The sequence below is a fragment of the Lipophrys pholis genome, assembly GCF_963383615.2.
Source record: "Lipophrys pholis genome assembly, chromosome: 8".
Taxonomy (NCBI): domain Eukaryota; kingdom Metazoa; phylum Chordata; class Actinopteri; order Blenniiformes; family Blenniidae; genus Lipophrys; species Lipophrys pholis.
Window position 1 is genome coordinate 31,566,373 of NC_137630.1, and position 24,593 is coordinate 31,590,965.

At 42.5% G+C, this 24,593-nt stretch overlaps 1 protein-coding gene across 3 annotated transcripts; it reads right to left on the reverse strand.

The window, feature by feature from the left end:
• Positions 1-742: 742 nt before the first annotated feature.
• Positions 743-22,817, reverse strand: tpd52l2b (tpd52 like 2b). 3 transcript variants are annotated; one of them, XM_080468714.1, is made up of 8 exons: positions 22,609-22,802; positions 16,184-16,341; positions 15,566-15,714; positions 10,330-10,377; positions 7,296-7,310; positions 6,539-6,640; positions 2,515-2,563; positions 743-1,788 (listed from the first exon to the last, which is right to left on the reverse strand). In XM_080468714.1, the coding sequence occupies exons 1-8, from the start codon at positions 22,625-22,627 to the stop codon at positions 1,702-1,704; spliced, it is 627 nt and encodes a 208-aa protein (XP_080324840.1). In that variant the 5' UTR covers positions 22,628-22,802; the 3' UTR covers positions 743-1,701. The 3 variants fall into 3 exon arrangements, with proteins under 3 accessions (XP_080324840.1, XP_080324841.1, XP_080324842.1); XM_080468715.1 differs by lacking the exon at positions 7,296-7,310 and having other exon boundaries at positions 22,609-22,817; XM_080468716.1 differs by lacking the exons at positions 7,296-7,310; positions 10,330-10,377 and having other exon boundaries at positions 22,609-22,817.
• Positions 22,818-24,593: the final 1,776 nt, after the last annotated feature.

The window sequence follows — 24,593 nt, forward strand, 5'->3', positions numbered from 1 at the left end:
TGTGTGTGTGTGTGTGTGTGTGTGTGTGTTCTACATCATCAGGATCACATTTCGTGGAATCGCAGGTTTTCTTCTGTTACTTTGGGGCCGAAGTGGAAACGGCCTGAGAGCCATGTTGGACTTTATTCCTCTAAATAATGAAGCAAGAACCAGACCAACTGTTTTTCTTCACACTTTCACTTCAGCTTTGAAAAGATTTATCACTTTATTCAAAACTTATCGAAGTTTTGAAGAAAGAGAAAGCTGGAGGGGAAAATTTGAAAAAAAAAAAAGTTTTTTTTTTTTCTAGGACATTTAAATTTCTTTTACGAGATTCCAAACATGTGAACTTCTTTCACTTCTCCTTTCTGTTACTTTCTTTAAAAAAAAAAAAAAAAAAGAAACGTCGAAGTAATCAGCCTGAAATGGTTAAAGTGAGAACGGCCGATAGAGAAGCGGAGACATTCAGCGGGTGGCGTGCACGGCGAAGAGGAAGCGGCGTTCACGTTAGTCTAATTTCCCCGTTTGACTCCGCCCTTCCTCCGGAGCTCCGCCCTTCCTCCCGAGCTCCGCCCTTCCTCCGGAGCTCTGCCGACAGGAGGAAGTCACGCGTGTGAGAAACCCACCTGTAGTGTTTGCCCCCCCCCCCCCCCCCCCCCCCCCCCATATCTCCAGCCGCCGCCTCCTGCTTTCTTTCTCTTTTCTTTTCTAAACTCCTCCCAACCCGACGCTGCATCTGCTCATATATATTTATACAGATCGATAAAAGTTACGTAAAAACGTTATGCAAAGCAGTGTAAAATAGTTTATAATACAAAATGGTTTAAGGGTTTTTTTGTTAGTTTTTTTTTTACAACCTGGTGTGTTCTGGGTCGTCAGTGGAGATGTGAACATGCGAGGAAGAGGAGGAAGAGGAAGAGGAGGAGGAGGAGGAGGAGGAGGAGGAGGAGTAGTGCTGGGGGTTAATATGGCGTGACGATGGCGTGCTCACAGTGCATCATGGGACGTAGAGGAAAACAGTCGGGAACAAAGAGAAAGACAGTTTTGACCACAAACTTTGCTCATGGGCGTTAAAATCTTCCTCCACCTGCAGCAGAACTACAAACCCTCAAATTCAGCAAAAAAAAACAACCCAAAACAAGAAAAACACGACGCGACGTCGAATCATGAATCTCTTGAAATTGATCAGGAGATTTTTTTTTTTTCCAGCGTTTTGAGTTTAAGCGGAGTTTTGGGCCGATAACAGAGGAGGAGTGGCGGCGATGCGAACGAGCAAAATGACGACGTCTAACGAGAATATAAAGCGACGCAATCCTGGGAGGTAGAGAACCAGAGAGGCTGAAGGTTGGACGTCTAGAGACCAGAGACACAACGGGCGAGACAAAAAGCAGAATTTGTCCTCAAGTCGGCGGCTGAACGAGGCTCTGAGAACGGTGACGGTAAACTAAAGAGGAAGAGGAGGAGGAGGAGGAGGTTAAATCCTCCAGATCATCTGCTAACGTGGGAGAGGAAGGATCCACGACAGAACCTCCGCTTCCATCTGAGGGCGTCCGTCGTAAGGGAGGGGATTTCCTGCAGCGTTAACGGTGGGAGTGTGGGGGGGGGGGGGGGGGGGTAAATGGTGGATTAGCAGGAGGAAGGAGTTGCTGAGCGAGTGGCTGAGGTGGTAACAGTACAGTCTCAGGAGGAGGAGGAGGAGGAGGAGGAAGAGGAAGAGGAGGCTCAGAAAGGCGGGTTCTCGTGAGTGGGGGTGGTGTCGGTGGGGGAGTCGGCGGCCTCTCCGTTCCCTCGTGGTCCGACGACTTTATGCTGAGGAGGAGAGATGAAAATTTTAAATCAGAAATCAAACCCTATATAGTGTCATCGGGGGTTTAGCCAATCCCAGTCAAGGTAGGCCCTCCCTTTGACTCCTCCCACAATGAGGCAGCTCTGCTCTGGCACATGGCACCACGAGAGGAAGTACTTCCTCCTCTTCCCAAGATGGGCATGTGTGGGCGGAGCCAGTCCAGCTCACACAGACACAGCAGATTCTGAATGCAGCTCCTATGATCCAATATTCAAATGAGGAAAATCAAGGAGGAGCTAGAAACTTAGAATACTGAAGGTTTCTGGACCGACCAGACCAGGAGGAGGAGGAGAACAGGAGGAGGAGGAGGAGAACAGGAGGAGAACAGGAGGAGGAGGAGGAAGAGGAGGAGGAGGAGGAGGAGAACAGGAGGAGGAGGTGAACAGGAGGAGGAGGAGGAAGAGGAGGAGGAGGAGAACAGGAGGAGGAGGAGGAGAACAGGAGGAGGAGGAGGAGGAGAACAGGAGGAGGAGGAGGAGGAGGTGAACAGGAGGAGGAGAACAGGAGGAGGAGGAGGAGAACAGGAGGAGGAGGAGGAGGAGGAGATGAAAAATTAAACTTAAAATTTTTAAAAAGAAAGTCGGTCTAGCCCCGCCCACACACGTCGCACTGCAGCAGCATTTAAAATAGTTGTTGAAGAGGATTTCGTAGTTTTCCATATTAAACTGGTAAATGTAACGTCTCCTCACCTTCAGCGTCCCGACTCGGTCCTCGAACGACTTGAAGGTTGTAGAGTTCCTACGAATGACAAACGTGACGTTACAAAGGAGAAAATCCAGGTTTTCACTCTAAATGTGAGAAAAACTTCAGTCTTTCTACACTCGTATCGAAACTATCAGGCATTTCAGAAATCTCATATTCTTAGATAATATAATTAATTTAATTGAACTTGTTAATAAGTATGTGCGTCTCCACCTGGGACAGAAAGGAGTTATATTGTTTTATCCATTTAAAATTATAAAGAAAAAAAACTGAAATATCACATTTAAGAGGAGGAAACAGAATTCCATTTAATTCTACTTGTTTGATGTACTTGTTCTATCATTATATAGATTACTCAGTTAGAATTAGCACTAGAAAATATTTTACTAGACTACTACTAGTAGTTGGTGGTAAACACACAGGTGAAGAACCTGAACCCGGCAAACAAAGAGAAAACGACACATTTGACAAAATACAAAGTGAAGTTCAGCAAAGCTGCATCGGATTTTAATAAAGTGAGAAACAAAAAGGCAGAATATGAAGCACAGACGTGTGTGTGTGTGTGTGTGTGTGTGTGTGTGTGTGTGTGTGTGTGTGTGTGTGTGTGTTAGAGAAGGAGCAGTTGTGTTACTTTACCTCATAGCCGGCATACTTATCGAGTGGCGAATGGAATAGTTGCTACTTTGCGAGCGTTAAAGGAAGGAGACAGAGAGTTACAATGCAAGCAGAGACGCGCACACACACACACACACACACACACACACCAGCAGGTTAAGTACTCCTGGGGGGTTTTAGTTACCGTGTTTTCTAGACTAGAAGTCTCAACCTGGACCGGTCATATCATCTATGACCACTAGATGTCACTGTATGAGAAGAGAACCACCAAAAAACCTCCATGGTCACAACGTTTGACAACAGAAGTTAAATCTCCCCCAAACAATAAGATGCAAAGCTGAACGGTTGTGTCGCTGTGTGACATGCGGCTATGGTGCTGCGGCTACCGCTCATGTTGGGGATAACGCTTATCGCCGTCGCCCGCCCTGCGCCCGTCGCCCTGCGCCCGGCACTCGCCCTGCGCTCTGCGGCCGTGGTTTGCCCACCCTGCGGCCGGCGCTCGCCCTGCGGCCGGCGCTCGCCCTGCGGCCGGCGCTCGCCCTGCGGCCGGCGCTCGCCCTGCGGCCGGCGCTCGCCCTGCGGCCGTCACCCTGCTTTGCAAATTAAGAAACTTCTAAAACGTCTCTTGTTATGTGCATATATGTTGCCTGTTTTCATGTATTTGTGGAAAAGTAAATGTCTAATAAAATATTGCAACTTGTGTTTTCTCTTCTTCTTGACTTGTACTTTAACACTCAGGTGAGACTTATAGTCCAGAAAATTACGGTAATCTGCAGCAGCTGGCTTCACGTCCTTTTATAAACTGGTACCAGGAAAACCTCTGTTAAACTTTCTTTTTTTTAACAACAATTTTTTTTCACACAATGAGTCGTTCACTAAGAGGAAAAAACTTTAAGGTAAAAAAAACCCACTTAGCACAACAACAGGAGGAAGATATTCTATCAGTAAATAAACGGAGGCAATAAATATTAGAAGCTAGAAGTTTTCTTTCTAAAGCAAATCATAATTTGTAATAAAAAACAAATAATAAAGAGTAAACTAGCAGCGCTGAGCCTCCCTGCTACGACGTTGGCCTTACCTAAAGGAGTTAGAGAAAGGCAGAGCTCTGCAGCAAGGCAGCAATTCAAAGAAACAGAAGAGAGAGCGGGTGAGCCAGCGCACTAAGGTGAGAACAGGAAGGGAGGAGGACGACACTCAGGTGAAGCTCTGCGTTTGCAGTGGAGGAAGATATTCAGTCACTATTCAGCCTCTTTAGACCGTCGATCTTCATCACATTGATCCTCTCAGAGGGAAAAGATGGATCGAGAAAGTAGATTTTTTTTCAGGTTCATCTATTAGTCAACATTTTATTTTCTAGCTGAAAAACCGATGAAACAAATCTAAACACATTCTGATTATTGCAATAAGTTAATCTAAAAATAAAAATATGCAGCTCAATATGAACTGATGGGAAGGAGGAAGTGGAGTTTCCAGATATTTGATCAATAAGGACATTTTTAGAACTAATATAACAAACAAACATTCAGTTTCCTCTCCTAAAGGAAAAGCCTGGAGCGACGGCGTCTCAGTAAATCTGCTTCTGGATTTAAAAAACTTTATACGGTGTCACATTGAGAACCAGAACCACCGTTTTTACATTTCACTTCAAATGTGTTACGCCTCAATTTATTTATTTTTTCATTTTAATTTGACCTCCATAGGATTGTTGATTAGAATTCATTTTAATCTCTGGCAGTTCTCCTACATCACAAATCCTAAAGTCATGGATACGAGAAGTAGCAACCAGATTTTAGTAAAGAGACGTCGGTCTGAATATTTTCCTCTCCTGTGATGGTAAACGTACGAGTGGAGTCACAACCTTCACAATAAAAGTTCTACAAGGAACAAAACAAACATGCAAATGATAAAAGCTGCTTGAGGAACGTCACGACCAACGGGAACACACACACACACACACACACACACACACACACACACACACACACACACACACACACACACACACACACACACACACACACACACACACACACACACACACACACACACACACACACACACACACACACACACACACACACACACACACACACACACACACACACACACACACACACACACACACACACACACACACACACACACACACACACGATGAGCAAACATGGGCGGTAAATGGACACAAAGTCAACACGGGGATCCAGACGGATGAGAAGGTTCTAAAGGACTATAAGGTTTATCTGGAGTGAAACTCCACCCAACAACCACAACCACACACACACACACGTAGTAAAACACCATTAGAAAGGTCTGTGTGTCTTTGCACTGAAACAAGGTCAATTTGGATTTTAAGGTTCTTTTTGTCGTCGAGATGAAATGAAACTCCTCTTTTCATCTCGAATGAAGAACAGATTTACAACACGACTCAAATCAGCTGCTGTGAGAATAAAACTGTGCTGGGGAGAAGCTTTGAAAGGTGAAAGCAGCAGATCCTGATGTTGGTGTGTTGGATTGAGAGTTAATCTACGAGTCTGAAGCTCTAAGGCTGGAAGAGTGCAGCCCAACGGTGAGGACAACCAGACTAACTCAGAACTACAAGACAAAATGAGCCGCGGAGCAGGAAACTGGGTTTTCACTCACTTCTCATAGATTAGTCACTATAATTCTTATTTCTTTGGTGAGATTGAGATTTTTTCATATTATTCTAAACTGCATGCTGCTGCATCCTAATAATCTCCTAATTTGCCTTCACTCTTATTAAAGGGATATTTTTCAACCTTTTCTTGCCTTTTTATTTGAATTGTTTTTGTCAAAACTCTAATTATGAGTTTGTCCAAGTGTTGCATGTTTTACGTTTAGTTCTGTAAAAGCACTATGCGATTTTTATCTTTAAATACGCTGAATAATTAAGCCAGTATTTATTATTATAAGCTGTCACAGTATATTCCAGATCTGCTAATGCTCCCTCCTCGTATTAAACAGATAAAGTCAGTCGACAGTCTGAAGGATCTGGGATCTTTTAAGAGTATATAATACAACACGGAGTAGCAGGTCTTTTGGGTTTTTTTCCTGAAAAAAGAACTGAGCTGCATTTCAGGCCATGAACGGTGCTCCATAAAGATCATAATTAAAATTGTCAACTGAATTACTATGGAGCTCCGTGGAGACACTCAAGCAGAGGTGCATTTTAACTTTCTTTTTCTTTTCAGAGCTCTTGTAGTGTTTTGTACCCTGAAAGGTGCTATATAAATAAACTTTATCCATACAGAACCACGGGAAATCAGCTGATCATGAGAATATAAAGTAGTTTGGGTTTGGTTGTGTTTCATCTCCGCTCTGCTCATTTGTTCTCGTAGCCCAGCCAGTGTCGGCCATTTTGGCTCTGTTGCGCCGCACCTCATGTCGCCCAGTTTCCTGCTGATGGCCGTGCCCACTGTGCTGAGAGCCGCGGTGGTCTTCTGTCCCGCCTGGGAAAGAGTCTCCTGAGTCTTCTTGTACCTGCAGAGACAAAGGGAGGAGGGAAGGGAGCCAGAGGAGGTAGAGAGAATAGAGGAGGAGGAGCAGATGGTGGTAGGTGGATAAATGAAAAATAATAGAAAAGCAGATGGAAGGGAAGGAGAGAGACAAAAATAGAACCGTTATACCAAATACATGCTCCAAAAGCAAATCAAACGATGTTAGTTTAAAGTAAACAAGGTGTTAAATACTCCAAAATGTTGAGCAGCGCCTCAGAAAGAAAAAGAAAACACCGACGAGTCAGATGAATCAAGACCAGAGCAACCAAGGAAGGAAAAGCCAAAAGCCTCATTTAAAAGTACCAGCATACATTTCCAGAGGTCACCCTCAACTGGACTTTAACACCAGAGCTTCCCGAGTCAAAACAGACTCGCTTCATTTCTGTGAAGCTCGTCTCCGGGGGAAGAATCCATCAGCACTTAACGGCAGCCATGACTCAGCTTCCCCCCCCCCAGCAGCTCCAGATGAGAGCACTCACTCAAGGTATGACGGGAAAAACACCCAGATTAATAAATAATAGTGTTGACACTTAATATTTAACCATCACTTAAAACTTTTATAGGAAAATCATCAAAATCATTGGAAATAGAGAAATGAATCCCAGATTAAAAGAATATTTCTGTGAATCAACACCTACCTCTGAGAGCGAGATCTGCTTCGATTAAACAAAAACAAAAACAACAAGAAAATAATCAACAGTTTCGAGCACAATATCAACACGACTTGACAGATTCGCTACAACGTCCTCAGACCGGTTTAAAAAGCATACATGCGCCGTGGGCTTGAGTATCTTTCGTCATGTGTTCCAAACCAAGGAGGCAAACAGACGTTTCAAAATGGATTTATGACGGTCATTATATAAAATCTGTATTAAACCTGAAGGAATGAATGAGGCTGCACAACGTGGTGCTTCGCCCAATAAAGCAATTGATGAAACGGAGAGCTCAATGCTCCTACTGTTCCCGTTACTCAGGATGAAGTCATTAGAATGAAAAGACAAGCCATGGTGGGAAATTATTTAGAATGACGTCACTTCCTTGGGAGGATGTCCATCGTCTGCGTTTTTAAACCATCGAGTCAAATATCTCACCAGACGGAAGAAAGGTTTTTGTACTCAATCTTATATAATGGTATATATATATATATATATAATTAAAAGTCAACACGATGAATCAGGGACACTAATTAATGGAAATTAATTCAATTTACATTTCTAAATTGATCTGATTATTAAAATCAATAAATACCTGAATACACTTAATGTTTTATTCCAGTTTTCTCCGGAGGTGGAAGTCCTAATTCGGACATTACAAGTCATAAAAAACCACTGAAGACACATTTAGGGAAGTTTTTTTTCAGCTTGTTTGAACATAAATAAGTATATTACAACTTAATTAATTCATAAATGACAACTTTTCTCTAAATGCTCTCAAAATCACAAAAAACTAAAACAACCAAGGCCTCCTTCACACTGCAGAAACCCAATTCACACGTTTTACTCTCAGTGACTCAAATCCAACCCGTTTTGTTTCTGTGTGAAAACTGCAGTTCTGATGTTTTCCCACCAGATCCAGGCCTCGTTCATATGTGGAACCAATTCTGATATTTTTCTACACGCGGCTGCTTCGTCACTGACGTCACGGATAAGCGCAGGAGGAAGCAGCTCCGCCAGAATAAAAGCTGTGCTCCTTTTTCCTCATCCTCCTCCTTTCCCTCGTCATGTTGTCTAGATTCTGTCGCTCGTATTTCACAACCACTAGAAAATGAATCCACACGCTGACCTGTGTTGCCAGATATGGCAGAATCCCCCAGTTGGGGAGTCAAACTCATCACCTTTTAACTTTATTTATTTATGTGTTCATGGAGTGTTTATTATTACACATATAAACACTTTCAACATGATTCCTGCGATTCGGGCTGGTTTGTATTGAGGTGTGGGGGTTTTAGGTTTTTTTGGCTGGAAACAGTGAGTCACATCTGGCAACGCTGGTGCTGGCCGGCGTGCCACGCGTAAATAGCGCGACTTCACGTCGTCTTCTGCGCTCTGAGGCCCGAAAACTTACAGTCCGATCACGTTCACAGGGCAGGTGGTGTTTGAAACGATCGCGTGGAGGAGAAAAAAAAAAAAAAAAAGGGAATCAAGCATCAAGACCGGCGGTGTGAACAGAGCCTGAGATGTCACATGCACCGACGTATTGAAATCCTAACGAGGACAAACACTATCAAGAGGTCCAGATTCCCGCCGGCCAGCTCCCTCTAACACGTGTAAACATGCTTTGCCGTTTCACACTGACCTTTGCCCTCCTACGTTTGTTCAGGTTTAAAAAGCTACTTTATCTTTTATCACATACAGAAATATGCACATGAACACCAATCAGTGAGTGAACACACCAGCTTCCTGTATGCACACACACACACACACCTCATGATAAGCTGAGTCACTCCAACACACACACACACACACACACACACACACCGAGATGGTTCAGAGGAATGTACAAACAGTTTTTGTAGATAAACTGGTGTGGCTGCACACTTGACTGTGCTCACCAACATGAATCAGCTTGATTCATGTCATGAGGGCCAATAAATTCACAGCAAAACTTTTATACAGAACAAATGTTGGACGCATCTTGAAAAAGTCTGTTTATATTTAATGACGTTCTGTGTGATATACATCATTTCATGCTGCAGTGTTAGTTCTCTAAACCTGCTAAAAGGTCTGAAATACTGTTTTCGCTATTTCTCAATCACATGACGTGTTCAGGTATCCAGCTTCAACTGCATCAACAAGATGTCAGATTGCACTAATCTGATTAGTGATTGCTCCTCGAATGAGAAACATTTTTGCAGTTTTGTTGGATTTATTCGGAAACATTTAGCCGTTAACGTCTCAAAATCTAACGGATCAGTCCTTGATGACTGATCATCCCTGAAGATTTCATGCAATTCGAGTTTATAGTTTTTGCGAAAAGTTGGTCAGATAGATACAAACCGATCAATAAACAAACCAATCAATAAACAAACGCAGACATAAGGCTTCCCCCTCGGTTCGTTGGTGAAGGTAATACATGTAGGACTCAAAACATTCCTGGTGTTTGGCATTGGCCTTGCTAAGAGGGCTTGTTTCCTTTCCTGTGCCTCAATAAACTCGCTCACAGCAATAAAGCTCCATCAGAGCAGGAAGTCAGCCAGACCGTCACGTTCACCTCAGATCAGAGGTGCAGTACATTTACATTCATTGCTTCATTCCCACTTCTTCAGTCCGATTGCTGAATATAAATGCAGCCCTTAAGAGCGTGTCTACACCCCGTTATTGGTTTTATTCTACGTGTTTTTAAGATGACTGGATTGTGAAAGCAGGGTTGTGTTATATTCAGACGAAGACCGTAACAGCCACACAGACACCCCAAAGTAAAGTAGAAGATCCCTTTTAAACGCCTAAAAAAAAAAAAACACAAACATCCCAACCAACTGCAGCACCGTCACAATCACAGGAGCAAAAGAAAAACAGCAGAAAAAAAAAAAAAAGAAGCATGAAGACCATTAAAAAAAGACAAGCGGGGAAATACACTCCCACCTCACTGAACGATGGAAGGAAGAAACACTTAAAGAAACCTTAGCTCATCTACAAAAACAGAAGAACACAAAGGAGAAAGGGGTCAACTCACGCTTCTGAGCGGGTAATGTCATCCAAAGTGGCTGAGGCAGACAGATATCTGAAGACACAACAGCAGGATAATGACACAGGGGAAGAGACACACTCACAATACAGAGTCACACTTCCTGCACACTGCATTCACAATCATTTCTAACCGTTTGGGCCTTTTCATCTGCACAGAAACAAACATGTCTGGAGCTGAATGAGACCCATAACAATTCTATTTTTGCATTAATATGTGAATATTTGAATATTCGAGATCACCTGTAGACCAAACCACTTCCTGCAGTGAATTAAAAATCAAACACATAACATACTGAAATGTGTTAGTTTAGTTAGTCTCTGTAAAAAAAAAAAAACACACAGGTCATCCCATCCAAGTCGCCCTGAAGGTGCAGCGACTCACGTTAGCAAGGTGAATTAAGTGTCCATGCGACACAAACAGTTAATCATCCGGATTTGCTCTTCAAAATGATGCCACGTTTTTTTTTTTGCGTTTTCACGCTCACAAGGCAACGTTTTGAAAAACCACGTCCGTAACTGGGAGTCATGACACCCTGGAGGCCAACATTGTTGATAGTAAATAGTTCTTCTGCACATGCTCAGTAGGACCCTAAGGTCGTGAGGAGCATCTGCAGTAGCAGCGCTTTATAAAAGTTGTGTTTTCAGCGGCTCTGAGCATCGTTCTCCTGCACACCAACACCACAAATACAATGAAAGTTTCCAGTTTTGACTTGGAAAAACTTGTCGTATAAATGAGACACAAGTAGGAAAAAAATGTAATCTATAAAAACTTTGATTTAATCCAGGAAGAAGAGGGAAAAATAGGAGCTCACATTTGTTAGTCGATAATAAACACAGATGCACCAATAAATACTTAAATGGCAAAAAAATTTAATATGACATTGCTGATGTATAAAGTACTTATTTTCCCCCCCAACTACATATTGTGATTGTTGCCCTGACGCAGGAGATGACTTTCCTCCATACAAGGCGAGTCTGTGTGTACCGACGTTTACAATCAGCACAATGCAGCCGATTGACTGTGTACAGGCCTGCTCTGTTACAGCGCGCTGCTCATACACCGGCACCACTGCTGGATTTCTCTGGCCCTACAGTACACACTCACTCTGACACAAACAGGGGGCGCCTGTGTCTTTTACATCTGGTTGTTTGTGTGCATTTCTTTGTCTAGGATTTATTTTTGGACGCGAATGCAACTCAAAACAGCTGATCCGGGGAAAAAGGAACCGAACAATGCAGAAGGAAAAGCCAGGGAAGAAAAACGTGGGAAAGGTTGTAGGATTTAGCAGTTTTGTCCCAAAAAAAAAGAAAATCTGTTTTGTTCTAGTGCGTATAATTCACTTTAAACTGCAGAGAAAATTGCTTTCGACAGCTGAGTGCTTCCTCTTTCCTCCCACTCCAGCTTTCATGGAAACCTTCAGAAGGTTTTTTTTTGTTGTTTTTTTTAAAAGCCTGAAACTAATTTATAATTCATGCCCCATTTAAGTCAGAGCCCACTTTACCTCAGCTCTACACCACAATCTCCCACTCGCCTCCTCTCTGGACATCACGTGCCGTGTGACTAAGCAAAACGGTGTCTCTTCCTCACCCCTCCTTCCTTCCTCCCTCCCTCCCGTCTATCTCTCGCTCTTTCTTCCACATTCCTCTCCTCCCACTCGTTCCCGCAGCGGCGGGCGTAAGCTGCTCGTCTGGTTGCCAGGCACGGCTGGCCTGCAGGCCACGTGTGAGTAAATGAGTGTGTTTGATGACTGTGGTGACGTGAAAGAAAAAAAACAAACAAACAAAAAAAAATAAAACCTCATCTGAACTCAATCACACGGAACATAAAGGTTCCAGTTTCTAAACAGAAATCAAGGCGATGCACCTGCTGCTCCAGCTTTAGCAGCGCTAAGCTAACTAGCTGTCTGACCTCTCTGTTTCAGAAGCAGCCACGTGGAAAATTCCTTCAGCTTCAGAAATCACAGCAGCGGAAGCAACGGCCTGCGGGGAACGGCCAGAAAAAACACTGTCGGATGTTTTTACTCTGTTTCAGCATAATTGCTGTAAACCTGCAGAGTCATTTATTTTGTTTAAATAATTATTTGTGTATGAGGCAACGAGGAAAACGTCTCAAAGCTTCACAAAAATACCTGCATTCAAACAAAAATGTTCATATAGACGAACACAGAAAGGAAGCAGCTGATTTTTTCTTTTTAAATGGATGAATGCTGATGTGAAGGAGGAAGTGGAGAGAAGGAAATGTATCATCACTTCTGGAGGAAGGCAGGACACCCGACCTCAGAGAGGAAGCCAAAGGGTTCAGATATACAAAAAGAATCTACCTGACCAAAGTATTCTTATTGTACACCACAGGGTGCAATCTTTAACCTTCTGGAACTGAAGTCTTGAGTCTTCACAGTCACCGGGAGTCAAACAATCTCACATGGTACAACTTGGGTAGGTGACGGGAAAAACACGGCGCTCCAGGACCAGGATCTGACACTTCTGCACTAAAAGGCGAGTCAGAGGACAAACGAAGACTCAGGTAAAGTAACGCGGTAGAAAACACCCAATCCCACTTCAGTGTGACAAGTGGAGCCACATATGCAACACGAGTGCTGACGCAGAATCACAAGTCAAAGTTTTTCTCTAAAAGACGAGGAACACATGCACAATATACCACAGTGAGGATTTTACAACAATCTCACTACGCTCTTAGGAAAAAGGTAACGTCCAGTAAATTTCAGAGGGTTCTTTACTTTTGTTCTGCCAGCTCTCTCCATCCTGACACACAGAACTAACTCAGTCCACCCAACTAACATGAAAGCTCTCCGAGGTTTATCCTCCCTGCAGCACTTTTCTCTTCAGCATTAGCAGACTTGAAGCCTTGATCTCCACACATCAATTCTGAAGAAGCTCAGTCGTCTTGACAGAAACAAGATTCCTGACCGGAGGTAACCTCAGCCTGCAGCTGTGATCAGCATTAGCATTCTCAAATAGCGGTTAGTTTTTACCTTTCCGTTTAAGTAGCGCTAACATGATCCAGATTTTAGAGCACCTTCCTCTAACATCCAGATTATAGAGCATCTTCCTCTAACATCCAGATTTTAGAGCATCTTCCTCAAAAGGTAAACAAAGTGGAGATAAGTGTTTGACATGCTGCCAGACACAAAGTCAAACAGCCGCTGCCGGAGCGTCGGCGTTCTGAAACAGGGTTGGAAGGCGAGAGCGGCGAGGCGACGGGCATCCAGCAGAAGTGAGAGCGTGAGAGAGCAAACAGAGCAGGAGCAGCAAAACAGAGCGTGGACTCACAGATCCCAACTGGCAACTTTCTCATTCCACTCGCCCAGTTTCTCAGAGGCTCTCACATAGCTAGAAACACAGACACCAGGGTGTTAGGCTGCAGGGGCTCGGCCCGGTTTGGAGAGAAAGCCACGCTGCCAGTGCCCCCCCCCCCCCCCCCCAATCAGGTTTTTCCTCACTGTCAAAGGTGAAAACCAACTTCAGTTCACATTAATCGGGTGGGGTGGGGGGGTTAAGTTAAACCCCAAACGAAGGGTTTTATTTCTTATGCGCTGCCAAACGGGAAGAATCCAGTTACTGAACGAGGCTGCGTCAGCAGGTCGTCACTAATTAGAAATGATTCATCAAGGACGGTGCGCTGGTGATCGGAAAGTCAGAGCCAAGCTGAATGTCAAGGATTCATACTGAAAGCAGAATGTGCTCAGCTTTAACTGAAATCATGCAGAAGAACAAAGCGACACAGGTATGAGGTGGGTTTATCCATCTTCTGAAAGTGTTTCCAAACTTAAGTCACCACCACAAATATCACAGATCAACAAATACAACACGTCTGTGAAGAAGTCTAGAAGTTACTGTCGTGACTGCATGTATAATATATGGATTTTACTATTTTCTAAAAATGCTAAACAGTCTAGGAGTCACGGTGATGACATGTTTGCATTGCAAATCCCGTCGGCAGCATCGGGGTTAATCCAGGAGGGTAAATACATGCTGTTACCATCAGACTGCATTCAGGTGAAACCCTGAAAAATCACAGCCGCTCATTAATCCCGTGTGATCATGTTTGACAGGTCTGGAGAGTCAAAAGTTCAAGAATTAAGTTCACATTCAGAAACGCCACGTACCACATTTGTTCGAAAAGTTACAAGAACAACTGCTGATCGTCGTGCGTTCGCTCACGATGGGAGAAGAGTTTAAATAAATCAGCTTCTCAAACCTGATTGTTATAATTCTCCACACCTTTGTCTCAGCTAAAAGACTCCTCCATTTGGTATATTAGAAACGATAAAAAAGGCTTTGGATGGATGAATGTGTCCCCGCAGGCTGAGTCGTTACGTGTTGCCATCACAGAACGACTGGAGCCGTCGGCCTTCGCCGCACTCTCTCACTTCTGGGACTCATTCAGGTTTATCTCGTCTTACCAGATGAAACTATTGTTTAATTCTTTCAAAAGTATGACTTCTACTTCAGTATTGGTTTTGTGGCGCTGTCAATGCAGATATATTATTATAACCATGTGGAATATTGCTTTTCAGCCACATCTAGTTCTGACTGTAGTTCAAACCGCAGTCTAGATCAGGGCTGTCAAACATCAGGCCCCGTCACAATCGTTTGGTTTTGAGACGTTTTCATCATAAAATGCGTGTCGACACCCCGGGTCTATAACTTAAAAATGTAAAAAATGTCATAAAAGACTCATTTGGTGGTTTGCACCACAGTCATTAGGGTCGACTTCATGTTCCTCTGATGATAGATTCAACTCAAACTGTCTGTTTTGGTCTGTGCTGCTCTCCGGCTACTCTCTTAATACTGCAGCCACTTACAAGCATCTCATAGTGCCTTTAATAAAAGTTAACATTTTATTTCTCAGGGTTTGTTGCCGTCCCGAGTTAAACTTACAGCTAAAAGCAGCTCGGTGTAACCCTGGAGCCTCTCCATATTTTATTTACTAGTAATGAGTAAAGAAAGCAACAGCTTACTGTAGTGTGAGTGTCCTAGCAGAGCATCACCCGCCAATAAGTACTGAAATGTTATATTCATGTCTATTTGAGGCTCAAAGACCAATACACCACAATAGTTTTTTACTATTTGTAAATATTTCCCCTACTGAGCAGGAAAAAATAGTCTGGAAGAGGAGATGAAGACTAAAACTTCACATCTTCAGGAATTTCCTGTCGTCCCTTGGTGTGAATGAAGGGAGTGTTGTGAGCAATACGTACGCGTTGGAGGTCTGAACGTCTTGCCAGCTCTTGGTGAGGTTCTGCTTGAGTTCGTTTAGCGGGCTGACGCCCATTTTCCTCTTTAGCTCATTGGCGTGTCTCTCTTTGGCTGACAGAACCTGACGCAGGGTGTTGATCTCCTCCTCCACCTGAAGCACATCCACACAGGTTCAGGCTGACGACTCCACTGAACATCTTTTCCACTTTAGGTATCGACAGTTCAGCACATTTAGGGTTTTATTCTGAAGGGCCATTCAAACCCAAGGTGACCTCAAGCCTCCAAACCACAGCTGCTTTTCTAACTTATTCAATGAATTTGACCATTTTACTCTGTAGTGACTCCACAAGTTTCCACATCATCTTATTAGTTCATTACTATTCTGATATCAGTAGCAAAGTTACAGTTACTCTGGTTTCACTTGGATTAATACTTGTGTCTTACAAGAAACACCAATGGATCAGAGAGCATCTTCCTCCTCAAACATCCTAATTATAGACACATGGTTTTACCTTCAGTAACTAGTCAAGTATTTAACTTTTTTTGATATAAAAAAAAAAAAGCAAACAGTTGCGGTACTTCGTACTAGTTTTCAAGACACTGGAGATTTTGGGCTTTACCTTCGTGAGCTCAATGCGAAGCTCCTCAGTTTCTTCTGCCGACAGACACGGAGGGGGAGGGTTGACAGAGTTGCCCTCGGCGCCCTCCACTGGGACGTCGGACAGGCTGTCCGAGTGCTCCACTCCCAGACCTTTGTTGGGAGAGTTCAGGTTGATATCTGGAGCAGGGTGTGAAGGAGGTGGGCAGAAAATGTTAATATTGAGAGGAAACGGATGACTGATCAAATTCAAACCTACACCAGCTGACATGTTAAGAGCTGATATCGGTTAATGAGATTCACAGATATCGATATCCAACAGGGAGAAAAAGTGGCCGTAACATAATATCTGTCTCTCTGAGAGAAGTCGGATCGCTCAATTCACTGAAAACAAGAACTCTGGGCAAAATGGGCCACAAATAATGGACACATACAAAAGGAGGAAGAAACAGTCACTTGAAAAGGACAATACATCCACTGTGAGCCCAAGAATCTGTTCTTTATGTTGGCACATTAGGAAATTACAGCTTCAATCATCAGGAAATCGCCCACTTCTGATGAACTACTTTTTAAATGATTACCTATTCTGCTAAGGTTTATTCTTATTTTGGTCTGTTCTGAAACGGAAGTGTGACGTGTACATGCTACAATATGAACCATCCAGGTCAATTTATAACCCAGAGCAGCAGTTCTTAAGTTCTTAAGAGAGTAGCACAAATGTGACCAAGCTGAAGATGAAGAAGTGGAGGTTTGCCTGATTTCACCTATGAATAGTTCATGAAGGACACGTTTACTCAGTATGAGGATTATTTAATCATAACCGTTTCCAGTCACAATTAAAATGTACAAAGCAGCAGGATTTCTCTTTTTTTAATCAGTAATCATACAGTAAGCCACAACACAAAGGATATTAGCGGTTGTTGCAGAATAAAACTATAAGAAAACAACGTGTTCGCGGGAAAATAATTGTTAAATATGCGAGCCTAAAGTTTTCACTACCGGTTTTCCTGGAGACTCAGTTTCTGTCGACTAAACACAAATTTCAAAGAAGACGATTTGACTCATTTAGAAAAAGGGAAAGCACAATTTACAGGCGAGTATTTTAGACATGAATCTCTGAAACATTATGGATACTGGGAGCGGTTTAAAGTATAATTAGCCCACGTTGTCACGACAAGGTCTCAAGTGAAAATGCATCGCTTTTGCCATTTCAGAAAAGTTTCACGTTTTCACGCGCAGAAACAGTGAAAACGATGTAGTTTCCATGTTGGGCCACTAGTTGGTGCTGTTAGTTTTAGTATGGAAAGCACACACACACACACACACAGAAAACAATGAGCTCTAAACATTACCAACAGGAGGACACGGACATTCTAGTGGACAGGCCACCAAGTTGGATTGTTATTACAGTGACTGTCAAAATAAAAGTCCAAGTCCAAGAGAATATGGACTGGGAGTCGTGACACCACGGAGGAAACTTTGTTCTGGTTGTCCAGCTACTAGTGCTATCACAGAGGAAATATTTAACTCCACCATGATGTACAGTAGCTGTAGCAGCATGTCTGCTGTCGACCAGGAGACGTTGGCCGGAGTGTTTTCATAAAGTGTAATGTTCGCCTGTCAGAGTGTTTCCAGTTCCATCTTGGAGGACGTTTTCAAAACGAAACAAAAGTTTTGCATTTTCACATGAAAACGTTGCCATGTGCGGTCACAAAACTAGAAAAAACACAATATCTTCTTATTTCCTAAGAAAACTGCTTCAAGTTGTGGCCTCAAGACACGAGAACTTCAACACCAGCAGCTAAATTTAGAGCGCAGAACAACCCGAGAGAAAACGAGTCAGCGGAGTAACAAGTCTGCAGTTTCCATTCACATCCTCCTCTTGTGTTAATATTTACCCATCCGCCACCTGAACGGGCTGTTTTTATTAAATGGAAGAAGAAAGACTTGAGCTCAGAAACCCCATCAGGACTTCCTCACACGGTTTCCTCTTTCGGAGACGATCCCCGACAACACAGAGAAGTTCATACGATCCAAAGTCTGTTTCTCCACTGAAACCTGCAACTGTCTGTTGGTCGGGCCGGCGGTGCGTCTTGAATCATTAACCTGAGGACAGCCGCACCGCGTTTGGCAGCTGCAGCCTCTCGTCACAGTCAGAGACGTCACCACAGACGACGGGACACACGGAGGGAAAGGCCGGGAAATTCCACAAACACCGAGTAAAAGCAGCAACACGCAAAACACAAGGGTTTATATGTGTAGCGAGAAAGAAATTCTGCCAACACTTTGATCCCATTTGATCCATACAGACGATCCGAGTGCAACACTGACGTGTACTCATCCCCCGATTGAGAAGAATTTGTTTGCACAAGTCTTCAGACTAAACAAGGCAAAAAAAAAACACAGATTGCAAAAGACCAAGATTAGTATTATCCAACACTTAAGGTTGTGTTTTCCCAACCCCATCGATCGTAGAGCCGGCTGGAGTGGACACATGTCTGCCCCACCGAGACGTTACATAGATTCAGTGAAGATTGGGAGCGGCAAACAAAAACTAAACAACAAAACACCAGCAAGGGAACGAAGTGAAAGGAAAATGTGGAAAAACACCAGTTTCTAAACACTTGTTGAACTTTTGTGTTAATCTTGGTTTTACAAGCTCCAACTGTTCCCAACAGCCTGTTTTAGCGAGTATCAAACCAGAAAGCCTCATGGGTATGATTGTGTGGCCAATACGTTGACAAGTACTCTGGTCCTTCCTCCAACAGATCCTCAATACAACTCTGCGAGTATTACAAGACGCCATCCATCAGCAAAGTTAGTATCAGGAAGACGAGAGGACGAGCGACGTATGGTTGGAGATTCTTTATAAAAGTAAGACTGTAAATTATCTTCAGTCAAAATATCAAGAGGAGGAGGAAGATGCTTCATACAACATCAGCAACTTCATCAGCAGCAGAATTAGCCTGATGTCGCTCAGTAGTTTAACTGCTCAGAGGATCCAGGAGGATTTTATTCCGACCCGTGCTACATGCTACATGCTAAAGAGTTTTGGTGCAGCAAAGCTAAATTATAATTCAACACTAAAATGTGAAGCTGCACCGTGTTCGTCTTTCTGAAGGTTTCTGCAGTGGCACAACTGTTTTGAGAAAGTCTTAAAATACAGTAACCCAAACATTTTGACAACAAGTCAGTGAGGATGACAAATAAGAAAAGCAGCCGGGACGGCGAACCTGCTTCATCTAGCTTGTGTCGTCACAGCCCAGCTCGTCTGCGTGTACAGTATGTCTCACAACCACACCTCTGCAGTTAAAAAAAAAACAAACACAACCACCAACCTGACTGCTGCCTTCAACTCTGGCTTCTTTCCAAGCTTACATGCACACAGCAATTCTTCAGAATGCTGACACAAAATGTACAGTAAATGGCAGCTGCTGTTCTGGTGCTGAAGCCCCAGAAACGACCAACAAGAGACAAGATAGTCGCCTGTCAATATTGATCAGGCTACAGAAAATACCAACGAATGACGAGCTGGTTATCGATCAGCTGCGGTCGTAGTAACTAGTAGTTCTGCACATGCTCAGTAGAGACAATCAGAATAACGTTTCCTCGGTGGTCACACTCCTTATTCTCCTTGGACTTGGTACTTTGATTTTGACAGTCACTGTAATAAGGATCCAACTTGGTGGTTTTATTTTGACAGTCACCGTAATAACGATCCAACTTGGTGGTCTGTCCACTAGAATGTCCATGTTCTCCCAGTGTTCATGTTTAGTGCTCATTGTTCTCTGCTGCGTGTGTGTGTGTGTGTGTGTGTGTGTGTGTGTGCTTTCAGTACAAAAACAAACGCACTAACAAGTGACCCAAGATGAAAACTAGTTTTTTGCTGATGCAGTGTAAAAAGACATCATTTTCACCCAAACAACATACAAGACTACCAATTTTTATTCGAAAAATCAAACAGAAACCGTTTCCAGAAAGAGCACAGGTAACTTTACTTTGAGGAAAAAAAAAAAGAAAAATATAAAAGTGTCAACATATGTAAATTCTATTTACTCAGAAAGTTTTTTTAAAGCCCTGAGGCTCGAGGGAGCACGTGTAAAGAGACTTGTTCACTGTTGACCTGTGAATAATTTTAAATAAATGATGAGTTAGAGACGCTGTCGTCGTTTTCTTTTCTCCTAGTTATTATTGTTACACTCAACGGTGCCCAAAACCGTTATACGGCTGTATGTGGAGTGAGAGCAAACAGATAAAAAACAAACCTGCAAAAAAGACAAAAGTTAGATATCAGATTCATGTGAGGAACACATCAGGTTTAGCCAAAACCCCCGTTTCAGGTTTCATACATCGCTGCTTCCTTCCAGTTTGACTTCCAGACGCTGAACTGATGGGAGGAGCACTCATCCTGAAGCACAGGAGGGCGGATGCATCATGACAGAACCTATTAGTGCTCGTCACGATTACACACAAGAGACGACCCGATAAGTCTCAGTGGATAAACATCCCAGAGTCTGCAGCCGTAATGACCTGAAGACACTGAAACCGATACGGGACTAAATCATTCCTGATGTCATTGTGACAAAAATAATTAGCAAACCCTTAAAATTAGACTAATTCTGCACATTTTAATCAAATCATACAGCTAGTGAAGCTATAAACTAGTAAAACTGCTCATTAAGATCAGTGGTTTAACTCAGCGGACACTTTAACTGCCAAACTGGGAAAAATGCCAGAAAAATCTTTTCTATGACAATGTGTTTCCAGGTCGTTGTTGGATTTCATATTTGTGATATTTGACAAGAGAACTCAAAGGTTTTGATCCAAAGGGTGAAATATCAAATATTTGCAAATTACTTGAGTCTTTGTTGATGGCTTGCAAAAAGATAAAGAAATGTATGATGCTAGAGTTTCAGCTTTCAGGACTTCATTTGTAATCTGGTTGAGATGACGGGAGCAACCCTAACCCTACTTCTAGATTCAGAACTGTGTTGTTTCCTAAAGAAAAAGAAAAATACAGATTTTCCAGTTCAGTTTAAGAGTTAATAAAGTGACTTATTCTAGGTTTTTTTGAGATGCGGGTCTGTTGTTAGCCTCTGAACAGGTTAATCCTGCTGGGAAACCCCCGACAGGGTCTCAGACCAAAGGATGGAAACATCTGCTTATTTTAAAAATCTCATCTGGGGCCTTTTTTTTTTTTTTATTCACTTCTTAAGACAAATGGAGCAAAAATAGGTACACAAGTTAGTTAAATCCAAAAGACTTAGTTTTACTCAGGCTTATGAATTAGAATTATTTACTTCACTTAAAATCACCACTGAACATTATAATTATTTAAACCTTGTAGCTAATATGTTTACAGTTCTTACTAAGAAATGATTAGCAGATTTACAATGTACAAAAATAGTTAGACAGCGTAAACTATGTATATACAAGTAGATAATTAGATAAATAAATATGTATATGTACACACATAGAAGGACAATAAGGGGGGGGGGGGGTACACATAGAAGCTGCAGTAATATTTACAATATTACAGTACCTCACAGTTCAGCAGGGCCAGGACATTAACACATTTTCAGGTTTATATCAACATTCATTCACAAAACAAATTCTCTGTGTAGTTTTTTTTACTTTTTAAATTAAAAACATTTAATGAATCTTTGCATATTTAGTTTCTATGAAACAGAAGATGACAAAGGCAAATATTGGGTAAAGAAATCTGTTCTGTCTGTTTCAATCTGGCTCCAGCAAAAGGCTCACCTGAGACAAGGTAGTTTCATCCACCAAGTAAGCAAAGAAAACATGAGACAACAGAACAATATTCCAATCCGGCTGAAACAAAGGGCCAACAAGAGACAAGATATTTACTGATGTGGGCGATGTCACAGCAGATTTTTAGTGCCGTCAACAGCGAATATTGTTTTAAACTTAATATTTAGATAGCTTTATGGCGACAGGTGCAGGAATACTTCAAAATGAAGCATGAAACCTGAGTGTAAATCTTATCAACTGGTCTGTTCGACCGGGGGGACGAGTGTACGTCTTGATCAATATCACGGGAGAACTTGTTTGTGTCGGGTTTCCAGCAGGATTCGGTAGTTTGGTTGGCGGACCCCGGGCTGAGGTTGTACTATCTGGTTAAAGGTGTGTCTGCGGTTGTTTTCTGGGTGAATGGTGTGAGTGTGGAGAGACTGGAGCAGAGTTGTGAGGCTGAAACGTCAGAAACTCGATCCACTGCTGTCACTGTCATTTAGCAGCGGGCCTCCGGATCTCAACGGACCAGCTGTTCAAAACGTTTTCAAACCTCTTCCAAGAATAAACACACACAGAAACACACAGACCGACACACACTCGCTGCTCTTCGGTCAATTAAAACCGTGTGTGTCCGTCCAGCAAACTGTTTACAGCTAAGCTACAGGCTAGCTGGGCTAAGCTAACAGTTACCTTGACTAGCGGGGTCCATGGCGTCGCTCTCAAACTGCTCCTGCGGTATAAAACTCCGAGTTAAAGTCCTCCTGGGTGAAACGGGGTCAGCAGGCTCTGCGCTCCCGTCAGTACGAGGCTCCTTCTCGGAGAAAAGACGTCGACAGCCAAGTACCGAGCTCTGAAACAAGCCAGCTCAGCTGCAGGAGCTCCGTAAAGCTCGCACCTCTAAAGGCTACCACTAACGGAAGAGGATTTCACAATAAAGCTCCGAGGGCAGGACCCTATTGTGTTTGTGTTCCAGTGGAAAAGAAAAGAAAGAAAAAACAGGACAGAACATCACGGTACATGTGAAAAAACTCACATGAATATAATAAAAAATCTCGAGCAACGACTTAATTGTTTTCAGTGCTTCTTCTCTCACTTTTGTTATGAAGATAAGGACTCCAGACAGGAAGTGAGTTACCTTCATTTACGCGCACACGATTTCTGAAAGTCGTCTTCCGGTGTCGTCAAATGACGACACCAGACCAACTCAGAATAAACAGATAGAAATAAACACACATATTGTTATAAGTAATAATAATAATAATAATAATAATGATAATGATGATGATGATGATGATGATGATGATGATGATGATGTAAAGAAAAGAAAAGAATAATAAGAGGAAGACGTTTTAAAAACATAGATTTATGTTTATATCATTCTGATAGAGATATATATGTCTGTCTCTATGAATGGTTTCTACTATTTTCTAATGAGGATACCTGCTTTTCTGTCTAAATGTTTTCTGTTTAATCTGTCCAGCAGTTTGTTTCAGCTTTTTAAAGTGCGACAGAAAAGAAAGTTAACTAAACGTATGCATGTGGCCGACAAAAAATAAACAGAAATCTGCTCTTTTCAATGACCAAAAGCAGTTTTATTTCATTCATAGGTCTGTCAGACAAAACGTGAGCACACAAAACCATAGAAAGCTATGAAATTAAACACTGCATGTTTCCCCACTCTTTCAGACATAAACTGATCACACTGAGGTTAAACCCAAGGAAAAAGACACGGTTGTTCAGCATGATAAACCTCAATATTTACCATTAAATGTGCTCTCGATGTCACTCACAAATTCCTGTTTTCCTCCTTCTCCAGCTACCAGAGAGGCAGAGGAAGGGCGTTTACACACACACACACACACACACACACACACATATATATATATATATATATATATCACTCATTCATTCAGGAGGATGGACAAATTCCCACTTTGGTATTAGAAGTGATAATGCAGAGGTCAGACAAATTTGTGTTCAGCCATACAAACCAACACAGAGATGAAATGATGACTGTGAAGTTGATATTATTAATGAGCTTCACTTACACGCGTGCAGTTATTCAGACATTGCAAACTGCATAGGCTAGGCTAACACTGTGGAGATAAATTAATCTAAATTATCCCAAAGTGCATCACAATAACTCAGAGCACTTTCTCAGTGGGAAGTTCAGAGTCTGACCGAGATCAGATCAGCTGCTTCCATTTACTTTCCAGACACTGAAGGATCATTTAGTCCACTGCCAAGTGCAGTAAACCCAAAAACACTCATTATACCACACAGTGAAAGTGAAGGTGGTTAAAATCACACAGTGTTTCCAAAAAGATACAAATCCCTCAACATTTCTAAAAAAAAAACCAAAGAAAGAAGAAGTCAGTCCATTTCAAACAGTGTTACCTCCAGTAACAGAACATTGTAAACATACTAACACAAGCTCCAACTTGATTTCTTCTTCGTGTCCAAATCAAGTTGTGCCTCCTTTTCTCCTCCAGCTGATGTCAATTCTGGTCATTACTACAAGCCGCGCTCCTCTACAACAACACATTTAAATGGTGTGTCAGTGAGAACGACTCTTGCTTAAAACATTTGGGATTTGCACATACCAGGAAAAAAAAAAAGAGCGTTTCCAGAATCTAATCAGATCTGGGAAACTGAATCATACATGTAAATGACAC

What these genes read in the sequence shown, in the direction of transcription:
- tpd52l2b (XM_080468714.1), bottom strand. An exon ending in TTCGCATTGAGCTCACGAAG is followed by an intron (nt 15,715 to 16,183) that starts GTAAAGCCCAAA and finishes GATGTGCTTCAG; the next exon opens with GTGGAGGAGGAGATCAACAC. An exon ending in ACCGAGTCGGGACGCTGAAG is followed by an intron (nt 1,789 to 2,514) that starts GTGAGGAGACGT and finishes TCTCCTCCTCAG; the next exon opens with CATAAAGTCGTCGGACCACG.